Here is a 13,531-nt window from a genome sequence, read left to right as displayed (position 1 = left end):
CTCCCCCGACCCCAAAGCGACCCCAAAAGTGCCTCCCCCGACCCCAAAGCGACCCCAAAGCGACCCCAAAAGTGCCCCCGACCCCAAAGCGACCCCAAAAGTGCCCCCCGACCCCAAAGCGACCCCAAAAGTGCCCCCGACCCCAAAGCGACCCCAAAAGTGCCCCCCGACCCCAAAGCGACCCCAAAAGTGCCCCCGACCCCAAACCGACCCCAAAGCGACCCCAAAAGTGCCCCCGACCCCTGAGCGACCCCAAAAGTGCCCCCGACCCCAAAGCGACCCCAAACTGACCCCCGACCCCAAAAGTGCCCCCGACCCCACAGTGACCCCGAAGTGCCCCCCGACCACAAAATGACCCCAAACTGACCCCGGAGAGACCCCAAACTGACCCCCTGACCCCTGGGGACGCTCCTGACCCCAAAGCGACCCCGAAGTGCCCCCCGACCCCAAAAGTGCCTCCCCCGACCCCAAAGCGACCCCAAAAGTGCCTCCCCCGACCCCAAAGTGACCCCAAAAGTGCCTCCCCCGACCCCAAAGCGACCCCAAAGCGACCCCAAAAGTGCCCCCGACCCCAAACCGACCCCAAAGCGACCCCAAAAGTGTCCCCGACCCCAAAGCGACCCCAAAGCGACCCCAAAAGTGCCTCCCCCGACCCCAAAGTGACCCCAAAAGTGCCCCCGACCCCAAAGCGACCCCAAAGCGACCCCAAAAGTGCCCCCGACCCCAAAGCGACCCCAAAAGTGACCCCGACCCGAAACCGACCCCAAAAGTGCCTCCCCCGACCCCAAAGCGACCCCAAAAGTGCCTCCCCCGACCCCAAAGCGACCCCAAAAGTGCCCCCCGACCCGAAACCGACCCCAAAAGTGCCTCCCCCGACCCCAAAGCGACCCCAAAAGTGCCCCCCGACCCCAAAGCGACCCCAAAAGTGCCCCAAACCGACCCCAAAGCGACCCCAAAGCGACCCCAAAAGTGCCTCCCCCGACCCCAAAGCGACCCCAAAAGTGCCCCCGACCCCAAAGCGACCCCAAAAGTGCCTCCCCCGACCCCAAAGCGACCCCAAAGCGACCCCAAAAGTGCCCCCGACCCCAAAGCGACCCCAAAAGTGCCCCCGACCCCAAAGCGACCCCAAAAGTGCCCCCGAGCTCGCACGGACCCCGTCGAGCCCCAGCAGGGCGAGCAGGGGCGCGCTGGTGCCGCCGCCCCGCAGCCACTCCCGCAGCGTCACCGTCCCGCTGCCGTCCCGGTCCACGTCCCGCATCATCTCCTGTAGGATCTGCGGGAAAAACGGGAATTTCGGGCAACCTCCCAGCTCCGGGGACCCCCCCCCGGCGCCAAAATCCACCCCCCGCACCCCAAAATCCACCCCTCGGCCCTAAAAACACCCCCCGCACCCCAAAATCCACCCCCCGGCCCCAAAATCCATCCGCCGGCCCTAAAAACACCCCCCGCACCCCAAAATCCACCCCCCGGCCCCAAAATCCATCCCCCGGCCCCAAAATCCACCCCCCGGCCCCAAAATCCACCCCCTGCACCCCAAAATCCACCCCCCGGCCCCAAAATCCACCCCCCGGCCCCAAAAACATCCCCCGACCCCAAAATCCACCCCCCGCACCCCAAAAACATCCCCCGGCCCTAAATCCACCCCCGACCCCAAAATCCACTCCAAAATCCACTCCCCGCACGCCAAAATCCAACCCCTGCGCCCCAAAATCCACCCCCTGACCCCAAAATCCACCCCAAAATCCACCCCCCTGACCCCAAAAATCTCTTCCCCCCCCCGTTACCGGTCTGAGCTCGGTGACGTCCCAGTCCCGGTACTGGGCCACCCTCATCATCTGGGTGACGATGCGATCGAGCTCCTGTGGGGTCAGGGGGGCAGTGAGACCCCCCCGATCCCATAGAGACCCCTGAGAGACCCCCCCGATCCTACAGAGACCCCTGAGAGACCCCCCGATCCTATAGTGACCCACCCGATCCTATAGAGCCCCCCCGATCCTATAGAGCCCCCCCGATCCTACAGAGACCCCCCCGATCCTATAGAGCCCCCCCCGATCCCATAGAGACCCCCCCGATCCTACAGAGACCCCCCCGATCCTACAGAGTCCCCCCGATCCTACAGAGCCCCCCCCGATCCTATAGAGACCCCCCCGATCCTACAGAGCCCCCCCCGATCCTATAGAGACCCCCCCCGATCCTACAGAGACCCCCCCGATCCTATAGAGACCCCCCGATCCTACAGAGACCCCCCCCGATCCCATAGAGACCCCCCCGATCCTATAGAGACCCCCCCGATCCCATAGAGACCCCCCCGATCCTATAGAGACCCCCCCGATCCTACAGAGACCCCCCGATCCTACAGAGACCCCCCCCGATCCTATAGAGACCCCCCCGATCCTACAGAGACCCCCCCGATCCTACAGAGACCCCCCCCGATCCTATAGAGACCCCCCGATCCCATAGAGACCCCCCCCGATCCTATAGAGACCCCCCCGATCCCATAGAGACCCCTGAGAGACCCCCCCGATCCTACAGAGACCCCTGAGAGACCCCCCCGATCCCATAGAGACCCCCCGATCCTATAGAGACCCCCCCGATCCCATAGAGACCCCTGAGAGACCCCCCCGATCCTATAGAGACCCCCCCGATCCTATAGAGACCCCCCGATCCTACAGAGACCCCTGAGAGACCCCCCCGATCCTATAGAGACCCCCCCGATCCTATAGAGACCCCCCGATCCTACAGAGACCCCTGAGAGACCCCCCCGATCCTACAGAGACCCCCCCGATCCTATAGAGACCCCTGAGAGACCCCCCCCGATCCTACAGAGACCCCCCGATCCCATAGAGACCCCCCGATCCTATAGAGACCCCCCCGATCCCATAGAGACCCCTGAGAGACCCCCCCGATCCTACAGAGACCCCTGAGAGACCCCCCCGATCCTACAGAGACCCCTGAGAGACCCCCCGATCCTATGGAGACCCCCCCCGATCCTACAGAGACCCCTGAGAGACCCCCCCGATCCTATAGAGACCCCCCGATCCTATAGAGACCCCCCCGATCCTATAGAGACCCCCCGATCCTATAGAGACCCCCCCGATCCTATAGAGACCCCTGAGAGACCCCCCCGATCCCATAGAGACCCCTGAGAGACCCCCCCGATCCTACAGAGACCCCTGAGAGACCCCCCCGATCCTACAGAGACCCCCCCGATCCTACAGAGACCCCCCCGATCCTACAGAGCCCCCCCCGATCCCACAGAGACCCCCCCGATCCTATAGAGACCCCCCGATCCTACAGAGACCCCCCCCGATCCCATAGAGACCCCCCGATCCTACAGAGACCCCCCGATCCTACAGAGACCCCCCCGATCCTACAGAGACCCCCCCGATCCTATAGAGACCCCCCGATCCTATAGAGACCCCCCCGATCCTATAGAGACCCCCCGATCCTACAGAGACCCCCCCCGATCCCATAGAGACCCCCCGATCCTACAGAGACCCCCCGATCCTACAGAGACCCCCCCGATCCTACAGAGACCCCCCCGATCCTATAGAGACCCCCCGATCCTATAGAGACCCCCCCGATCCTATAGAGACCCCCCGATCCTACAGAGACCCCCCCGATCCCATAGAGACCCCCCCGATCCTACAGAGACCCCCCGATCCTATAGAGACCCCCCCGATCCTACAGAGCCCCCCCCGATCCTACAGAGCCCCCCCCGATCCTACAGAGTCCCCCCGATCCTATAGAGACCCCCCCGATCCTACAGAGCCCCCCCCGATCCTATAGAGACCCCCCCGATCCTACAGAGCCCCCCCGATCCTATAGAGACCCCCCCGATCCTACAGAGCCCCCCCGATCCTATAGAGACCCCCCCGATCCTACAGAGCCCCCCCCGATCCTACAGAGACCCCCCGATCCTATAGAGCCCCCCCCCGATCCTATAGAGACCCCCCGATCCTACAGAGACCCCCCCGATCCTACAGAGCCCCCCCCGATCCTATAGAGACCCCCCGATCCTATAGAGACCCCCCCGATCCTATAGAGACCCCCCGATCCTACAGAGACCCCCCCGATCCCATAGAGCCCCCCCGATCCCACAGAGCCCCCCGATCCTACAGAGTCCCCCCGATCCTATAGAGACCCCCCCGATCCTACAGAGACCCTCCCGATCCTATAGAGACCCCCCCGATCCTACAGAGCCCCCCCGATCCTATAGAGACCCCCCCGATCCTACAGAGCCCCCCCCGATCCTACAGAGCCCCCCCCGATCCCATAGAGACCCCCCTGATCCCACAGAGACCCCTGAGAGTCCCCCCGATCCCACAGACCCCCTAAACCTCCCCAAAACACCCCCAAATCCACCCCAAACGCCCCCAAATCCCCTCTAAACCTCCCCAAATCCACCCCAAATCCCTCCCGACCCCCCCAAATCCCCTCTAAACCTCCCCAAATCCCCCCAAACGCCCCCAAATCCCACCAAATCCCCCTTAAATCTCCCCAAACCCCCTCCAAATCCTCTCTAAACTGCCCCAAATCCCCCCACGCCTCCAGCCCCCCGAACCCACCCCAAACTCCCCAAAATCCCCCCAAAACCCACCCCAAACTTCCCGAAATCCCCTCCCAAACCCCAAAATCCCCCCAAATCTCCCCCAAATCCCCCAAAATCCCCCAAAATCCCCCCAAAATCCCCCCTCACCGCGCTGTCCAGGGCCCCGTTCCCGTCCTTGTCGTAGAGTCTGAAGGCGACTTTTGGGGGGCGGGGGGGGGGGACACAGAGGGTCGGGACCCCCCCCCAAAACCCCTCGGGACCCCAAAAACCCTCGGGACCCCAAAAACCCTCGGGACCCCAAAAAACTCCGCCGGGATCCCCCAAAATCACCCCTGAGTTGCCCAAAAACTTCCCCGGAATCCCCAAAAAAAAGCCCCGGGAACCCCCTCGGGACCCCCAAAAACCCCTCGGGATCCCCCCAAGATCCCCAAAAATCCCTCGGGACACCCCAAAATCCCCCGAGACCCCCCGAAAAAAACCCAAATCACCCCAAGACCCCCTCGAAAAACACCAAATTCCCTCCAGGATCCCCCCAAATCACCCCAAGATCCCCCCCAAAAAACCAAATTCCCGCCGAGACCCCCAAAACTCCCCCGGCACCCCCCAAAAAAACCCAAATTCCCCCCGGGATTCCCCCAAAATCACCCCAAAACCCCCGAAAAAAACCCAAATTCCCCTTGAGACCCCCCAAAACCCCAAATTCCCCCCGAGATCCCCCCAAATCACTCCAAGATCCCCGGAAAAAAAACCAAATTCCCCCCGGGATCCCCCAAAATCACCCCAAGACCCCCCCGAAAAACCCCAAATTCTCCCCAGATCCCCCAAAATCACCTCCCCCCCCAAAAAAACCCCCAAATTCCCTCCAGGATTTCCCCAAAATCACCCCAAGACCCCCGAAAAAAACCCAAATTCCCCCCGGGACCCCCCAAAATCACTCCAAGATCCCCGAAAAAAACCCCAAATTCCCCTTGGGACCCCCCAAAACCCCAAATTCCCCCCGGGATCCCCCAAAATCACCCCAAGACCCCCGAAAAAAACCCAAATTCCCCCCGGGACCCCCCCAAATCACCCCAAAACCCCCGAAAAAAACCCCAAATTCCCCTTGAGACCCCCCAAAACCCCAAATTCCCCCCGAGATCCCCCCAAATCACTCCAAGAGCCCCGAAAAAAAAACCAAATTCCCCCCGGCATCCCCCAAAATCACCCCAAAACCCCCGAAAAACCCCAAATTCTCCCCAGATCCCCCAAAATCACCTCCCCCCCCAAAAAAACCCCCAAATTCCCTCCAGGATTTCCCCAAAATCACCCCAAGACCCCCGAAAAAAAACCAAATTCCCCCCGGGACCCCCCAAAATCACCCCAAAACCCCCGAAAAAAACCTCAAATTCCCCTTGGGACCCCCCAAAACCCCAAATTCCCCCCGGGATCCCCCAAAATCACCCCAAGATCCCCGAAAAAAACCCCAAATTCCCCCCGGCATCCCCCAAAATCACCCCAAAACCCCCGAAAAACCCCAAATTCTCCCCAGATCCCCCAAAATCACCTCCCCCCCCCAAAAAAACCCCAAATTCCCTCCAGGATTTCCCCAAAATCACCCCAAGACCCCCGAAAAAAAACCAAATTCCCCCCGGGACCCCCCAAAATCACCCCAAACCCCCCGAAAAAAACCCCAAATTCCCCTTGGGACCCCCCAAAACCCCAAATTCCCCCCGAGATCCCCCAAAATCACTCGAAGATCCCCGAAAAAAAACCCAAATTCCCCCCGGCATCCCCCAAAATCACCCCAAGACCCCGGAAAAAAACCAAATTCCCCCCGAGACCCCCAAAACTCCCCCGGCACCCCCCAAAAAACCCCAAATTCCCCCCGGCATCCCCCAAAATCACCCCAAGACCCCCCCGAAAAACCCCAAATTCTCCCCAGATCCCCCAAAATCACCTCCCCCCCCCAAAAAAACCCCAAATTCCCTCCAGGATTCCCCCAGAATCACCCCAAGACCCCCGAAAAAACCCCAAATTCCCTCCAGGATTCCCCCAGAATCACCCCAAGACCCCCGAAAAAACCCCAAATTCCCCCCGGGACCCCCCAAAATCACCCCAAAACCCCCGAAAAAAACCCCAAATTCCCCTTGGGACCCCCCAAAACCCCAAATTCCCCCCGGGATCCCCCAAAATCACCCCAAGATCCCCGAAAAAAACCCCAAATTCCCCTTGGGACCCCGAAAAAAACTCCAAATTCCCCCCGAGATCCCCCCAAATCACTCCAAGATCCCCGAAAAAAAAACCAAATTCCCCCCGGGATCCCCCAAAATCACCCCAAGACCCCCCCAAAAAACCTCAAATTCCCCCCGAGACCCCCAAAACTCCCCCGGGACCCCCCAAAAAACCCCAAATCCCCCCTCACACTCGAGTTTGTCCTCGGGCCGGCCCCGCTCCAGCAGCGCCAGGGCACAGGAGACGTCGCTGAGGCTGACGCGGCCACTGCCTGGGGAGGGGGGACACCGTGAGACCCCCCAAAAAACCCCAAATGCACCCCAAAACCAATCCCGGCATCCCCACAACCCCAAAAAACCCCACCCGGCACCTCAAAAAATACACCCCCCCAAAAAAACCCAGCCCAAAACAACACAGGGATGTCCTGAAAATACAAATACACGTGGGACCCCCCCCCCCCCCAAAATATACCCGGAACCCCAAAAATATAGCCGGGATCCCCAAAAAAACCCCAAAACCAGTCCCGGGACCCCAAAAAAGCCCAAATGCCAACGGCGGGACCCCAAAAATACACTCGGGACCCCCAAAAAACCCCAAAACCAGTCCCGGGACCCCAAAACAACCCAGATTCCAACCGCGGGACCCCAAAAATACACAGGGATCCCCCCAAAAAACCCCAAAACCAGTCCCGGGACCCCAAAAAAGCCCAAATGCCAACGGCGGGACCCCAAAAATACAGTCGGGACCCCCCCAAAAAAACCCCAAAACCAGTCCCGGGACCCCAAAAAAGCCCAGATTCCAACCGCGGGACCCCAAAAATACACAGGGATCCCCCCAAAAAAACCCCAAAACCAGTCCCGGGACCCCAAAAAACCCAGATTCCAACCGCGGGACCCCAAAAATACACAGGGATCCCCCCAAAAAAACCCCAAAACCAGTCCCGGGACCCCAAAAAAGCCCAAATGCCAACGGCGGGACCCCAAAAATACACTCAGGACCCCAAAAAACCCACCCGGGATAGCAAAAAAAAAAACCCAAAACAACACAGGGATAACATAAAGGTACAAATATACGCGGGACCCCCCAAAAAATACCCGGGACCCCAAAAATATAGCCGGGATCCCCCCCAAAAAAACCCCAAAACCAGTTCCGGGACCCCAAAAAAGCCCAAATGCCAACGGCGGGACCCCAAAAATACACTCGGGACCCCCAAAAAAAACCCAAAACCAGTCCCAGGACCCCAAAAAAGCCCAAATGCCAACGGCGGGACCCCAAAAATACACTCGGGACCCCAAAAAACCCACCCGGGACCCCCGAAAACCCCAAAAACCGACTCTGAGACATCAAAAATCCACCCGGAACCCCCCAGAAAAACCCCAAACCAGCAGCGAGACCCCCAAAAATGCACTCGGGACCCCCCAAAAAACCCCAAAACAACACCAGGGACCCCAAAACAACCTCAGGACCCCCAAGAATCGCCCAGGATCCGAAAAAACTCACCCGGGACCCCCCAAAATCCCCCAAAAACAACATCGGGACCCCCAAAACCACCCCCAGGACTCCAAAACCCCCCCCCAAAACCCGAAAAACTCGGAAACCCCCCCCAAAAAAGCCCCAAAACCCCCAAAATCCCCCAAACCAACCCCAAAAAGCCCCCCCGAGACCCCTCCTCACCATTTTGCCTCAGGAAGGAGATGAAAAAGCGGCGCTGGAGCCCCCAAGGACCCCAAAAACACCCCCGGGACCCCCAAAAACCCGAAAAGAAACCGAAAAAATCCCAAAAATCCCAAAAATCCCAAAAAACCCCAAAATTCCCCAAAACAACCCCAAAAAGCCCCCCCGAGACCCCTCCTCACCATTTTGCCCCTGGAAGGAGATGAAAAAGCGGCGCTGGAGCCCCCCCAGGACCCCAAAAACACCCCCGGGACCCCCAAAAACCCGAAAAGAACCCGAAAAAAAACCCGAAAAAATCCCAAAAATCCCAAAAATCCCAAAAAAACCCAAAATTCCCCAAAACAACCCCAAAAAGCCCCCCCGAGCCCCCTCCTCACCATTTTGCCCCTGGGAGGAGCCGAAGAGGCGGCGCTGGAGCCCCCCGGGACCCCCAAAATCACCTCTGAGACCCCGAAAAAAAACCGAAAAAAAGGGGAAAAAACCCCCAAAACCCCAAAATCCCCCCCAAAAAAACCGAAAAAAGCGGGAAAAACCCCCCAAAAAATCCCCAAAAAACCCCAAATCCCACAAAAAGCCCCCCCGAGCCCCCTCCTCATCATTTTGCCTCAGGAAGGAGATGAAAAAGCGGCGCTGGAGCCCCCCCAGGACCCCAAAAACACCCCCGGGACCCCAAAAAACCCGAAAAGAACCCGAAAAAAAACCCGAAAAAACCCGAAAAAATCCCCAAAACCCCCCAAAATAACCCCAAAAAGCCCCCCCGAACCCCCTCCTCATCATTTTGCCCCTGGAAGGAGCCGAAGAGGCGGCGCTGGAGCCCCCCGAGACCCCCAAAAAACCTCCCAAAAACTCGAAAAAACTCGGGAAAAAAAAACCAAAAAAAACCCCCAAAAACCCCCAAAAAACCCAAAAAAACCCAAAATCCCCCAAACCAACCCCAAAAAGCCCCCCCGAGCCCCCTCCTCACCATTTTGCCTCAGGAAGGAGATGAAAAAGCGGCGCTGGAGCCCCCCGAGACATCCCAAAAACACCCCCGGGACCCCCAAAAAAATCCCAAAAATAACCCCGAAAAAACCCAAAAAAAACACGGAAAAAAAACACCCAAAAAACCCCAAAATTCCCCAAAACAACCCCAAAAAGCCCCCCCGAGACCCCTCCTCATCATTTTGACCCTGGAAGGAGCCGAAGAGGCGGAGCTGGAGCCCCCCGGGACCCCCAAAATCACCTCTGAGACCCCGAAAAAAAACCGAAAAAAAGGGGAAAAAAACCCCCAAAAAACCCCAAAATCCCCCCCAAAAAAACCGAAAAAAGCGGGAAAAACCCCCCAAAAAATCCCCAAAAAACCCCAAATCCCACAAAAAGCCCCCCCGAGCCCCCTCCTCATCATTTTGCCTCAGGAAGGAGATGAAAAAGCGGCGCTGGAGCCCCCCCAGGACCCCAAAAACACCCCCGGGACCCCAAAAAACCCGAAAAGAACCCGAAAAAAAACCCGAAAAAACCCGAAAAAACCCCCAAACCCCCCAAAATAACCCCAAAAAGCCCCCCCGAGCCCCCTCCTCACCATTTTGCCCCTGGAAGGAGCCGAAGAGGCGGCGCTGGAGCCCCCCAAGACCCCCAAAAAACCTCCCAAAAACTCGAAAAAACTCGGAAAAAAACCGCAAAAAAAAACCCCAAAAAACCCCAAAAATCCCAAAATTCCCCAAAATAACCCCAAAAAGCCCCCCCGAGCCCCCTCCTCACCATTTTGCCCCTGGAAGGAGCCGAAGAGGCGGCGCTGGAGCCCCCCCGGGACCCCCTCGGCCCCCAGGAAGCGGCGCAGGAACAGCGAGAAGTCCTCGAAGTCCAGGCTCTGGGGGGGGGGAATTTGGGGAGGGGTCGCAGCTGGAGCAGCCCCCTCCCCAAATTGGAGGGGTCCCGGAGGGGTCCCGGAGGAGTTTGGGGGGGATTTGGGGAGGGGTCTCACCTCGGGGAGGTCGGAGAAATCCTGAAGGACGTCCTGGACACGGCGGGGGCTGTCTGGGGGGGGGGATTTGGGGAGGGGGCTTCGGTGAGACCCCTCCTCAATATGTGAGACCCCTCCTCAATATGTGAGACCCCTCCCCAATATCTGAGACCCCTCCCCAGGTGTGCAGAGACCACTCCTCAATATCTGAGACCCCTCCCCAATATCTGAGACCCCTCCTCAATATTTGAGACCCCTCCCCAGGTGTGCAGAGACCCCTTCCCAATATAGGAGACCCCTCCCCAAATGTGCGACCCCTCCCCAGGTGTGAGACCCCTCCCCAGGTGTGCAGAGACCCCTCCCCAATATCTGAGACCCCTCCCCAGGTATGAGACCCCTCCCCAGGTGTGCCCAGACCCCTCCCCAATATCTGAGACCCCTCCCCAGGTGTGCAGAGACCCCTTCCCAATAAAGGAGACCCCTCCCCAAATGTGAGACCCCTCCCCAGGTGTGAGACCCCCTCCCCAACATCTGAGACCCCTCCCCAGGTATGAGACCCCTCCCCAACATCTGAGACCCCTCCCTAAATTTGAGACCCCTCCCCAGGTGCCCAGACCCCTCCCCAGGTGTGCAGAGACCCCTCCCCAATATAGGAGACCCCTCCCCAAATGTGAGACCCCTCCCCAGGTGTGCCCAGACCCCTCCCCAGGTATGAGACCCCTCCCCAACATCTGAGACCCCTCCCCAAATGTGAGACCCCTCCCCAAATGTGAGACCCCTCCCCAGGTGTGCCCAGACCCCTCCCCAATATAGGAGACCCCTCCCCAACATCTGAGACCCCTCCCCAAATGTGAGACCCCTCCCCAGGCGTGCCCAGACCCCTCCCCAATATAGGAGACCCCTCCCCAAATGTGAGACCCCTCCCCAGGTGTGCAGACCCCTCCCCAGCTGTGCCCAGACCCCTCCCCAGGTATGAGACCCCTCCCCATCATCTGAGACCCCTTCCTAAATGTGAGACCCCTCCCCAGGTGCCCAGACCCCTCCCCAGGTGTGCAGAGACCCCTCCCCAAATGTGAGACCCCTCCCCAGGTATGAGACCCCTCCCCAGCTGTGTCCAGACCCCTCCCCAGGTGTGAGACCCCTCCCCAACATCTGAGACCCCTCCCCAGGTGTACCCAGACCCCTCCCCAGGTGAGACCCCTCCCCACTCACAGTCCAGGTATTTTTGGAGCTCCGCGAAGTCCGAGGGGCTCAGGGGGGCCCAGGGCTGGGGGGGCTCCATGGCTGGGGGGACACGGGATGGACAGATGGACAGATGGACATGGGATGGACAGATGGACACGGGATGGACACAGGAATGGACAGATGGACACGGGATAGATGGACAGATGGACATGGGATGGACACAGGATGGACACGGGATGGACACAGGATGGCCAGATGGACATGGGATGGGCACAGGATGGACAGATGGACACAGGGATGGACACAGGGGTGGACAGATGCACACGGGATGGACACAGGAATGGACAGATGGACACGGGACGGACAGATGGACACGGGATGGGCACGGGATGGACACGGGATGGACAGATGGACACGGGGATGGACACGAGGATGGACAGATGGACAGATTGACACAGGATGGACAGATGGACACGGGATGGACTCAGGGATGGACACGGGATGGACACAGGGATGGACATGGGATGGACAGATGGACAGATTGACACAGGATGGACAGATGGACACGGGATGGACTCGGGATGGACACAGGGATGGATGGACACAGGATGGACACAGAGATGGACACAGAGATGGATACGGGGATGGACATGGGGATGGACAGACGGACACAGAATGGACACATGGACACAGGACGGACTCAAGGACGGACACTGGACGTGGACACGGGATGGACACAGGAATGGACTCAGGATGGACAGATGGACACGAAGATGGACAGATGGACACAGGGATGGACAGATGGATGGACATGGGATGGACACGGGATGGGCTCAGGATGGACACGGGATGGACACGGGAATGGACAGATGGACACAGGGATGGACACGGGATGGACACCCCAAAGCCTCCTGGACACCCCCGGACACCCCCGGACACCCCAAAGCCTCCTGGACACCCCCGGACACCCCCGGACACCCCCGGACACCCCAAAGCCTCCTGGACACCCCCAAACCTCGCGGGACCCGCCCAGCCCCGGGCAGCGGGGAGAGGAACGGGGCGGCACCGGCCCCTCCCGAACCCCCCGGGACCCCCCGGTACCCACCGGGACCACCCCGGGACCACCCCGGGACCCCCCGGTACCACCCCGGTACCACCCCAGGACCCGCCGGGACCACCCCAGGAGCGGCCGGTACCGCGCAGTTTTGCCCCGGTACCACCCCAGGAGCGGCCGGTGCCGCCCGGGGACACCCCGGTAATGCCCGGAACACCCCGGTACCGGCCGGTACCAGCCCGGTAGTGCCCGATACCGCCCCAAACAGCATTGGCACGGCCCGGTACTGCTCCGGTACCACCCCAGGAGCGGCCGGGACCGCCCGGTACCGTCCCGGTAGTGCCCCAAACAGTTCCGGGACACGCCGGTAGTACCCAGGACATCCCGGTACTGCCCGGTCCGGCCCGATTTCACCCGGTGCACCCCCGGTACCAGCTCAGGAGTGCCCCAAACAGCCCCGGTCCGGCCCGGTTTTGTCCCGGTAACTCCCGGTAGTGCTCAGGGATATCCCGGTAGTGCCCCAAACAGCTCCGGGACACGCCGGTAGTGCCCGGGACACCCCGGTACTGCCCGGTCCGGCCCGATTTCACCCGGTACCAGCTCAGGAGTGCCCCAAACAGCCCCGGTCCGGCCCGGTATTGTCCCGGTAACTCCCGGTAGTGCTCAGGGACACCCCGGTAGTGCCCCAAACAGCTCCGGGACACGCCGGTAGTGCCCGGGACACCCCGGTACTGCCCGGTCCGGCCCGATTTCACCCGGTCCCGTCCCGATCCCCCCTCCCGGTTCCCCCCCGGTCCCCCCCCGGTTCGCCCCGGCCCCATCCGGACCTGGCGGGTCCCGCAGCGGCCGCTCCCGGGGTGGCCCCGCCCGTGACGTCACCGACCGGGCCGGCGGGGGGGGGTGGGGGGGCACCGGG

The 13,531-nt window shown here is 60.6% G+C and overlaps 1 protein-coding gene across 1 annotated transcript in view; it reads right to left on the bottom strand.

Moving 5' to 3' along the window:
* The window catches only part of DGKA (diacylglycerol kinase alpha), a 33,938-nt gene extending 22,247 nt beyond the window's left edge, over positions 1 to 11,691 (bottom strand). The window contains exons 1-7 of the mRNA XM_082299060.1: positions 11,589 to 11,691; positions 10,398 to 10,450; positions 10,175 to 10,283; positions 6,954 to 7,034; positions 4,700 to 4,749; positions 1,785 to 1,859; positions 1,154 to 1,273 (exon numbers count right to left, since the gene is read on the bottom strand). Of these exons, the coding sequence (XP_082155186.1) occupies positions 1,154 to 1,273; positions 1,785 to 1,859; positions 4,700 to 4,749; positions 6,954 to 7,034; positions 10,175 to 10,283; positions 10,398 to 10,450; positions 11,589 to 11,658 (558 nt within the window). The 5' untranslated portion in view covers positions 11,659 to 11,691. The remainder of the gene's footprint in view (positions 1 to 1,153; positions 1,274 to 1,784; positions 1,860 to 4,699; positions 4,750 to 6,953; positions 7,035 to 10,174; positions 10,284 to 10,397; positions 10,451 to 11,588) is intronic.
* Between the last annotated feature and the right edge of the window lie 1,840 nt (positions 11,692 to 13,531).

The sequence above is a fragment of the Coloeus monedula genome (genome assembly GCF_965178545.1).
Source record: "Coloeus monedula genome assembly, chromosome: 30".
Classification (NCBI taxonomy): domain Eukaryota; kingdom Metazoa; phylum Chordata; class Aves; order Passeriformes; family Corvidae; genus Coloeus; species Coloeus monedula.
Note: the sequence above shows the minus strand (reverse complement) of the source record. Positions and strands in the feature narration are given on the sequence as shown.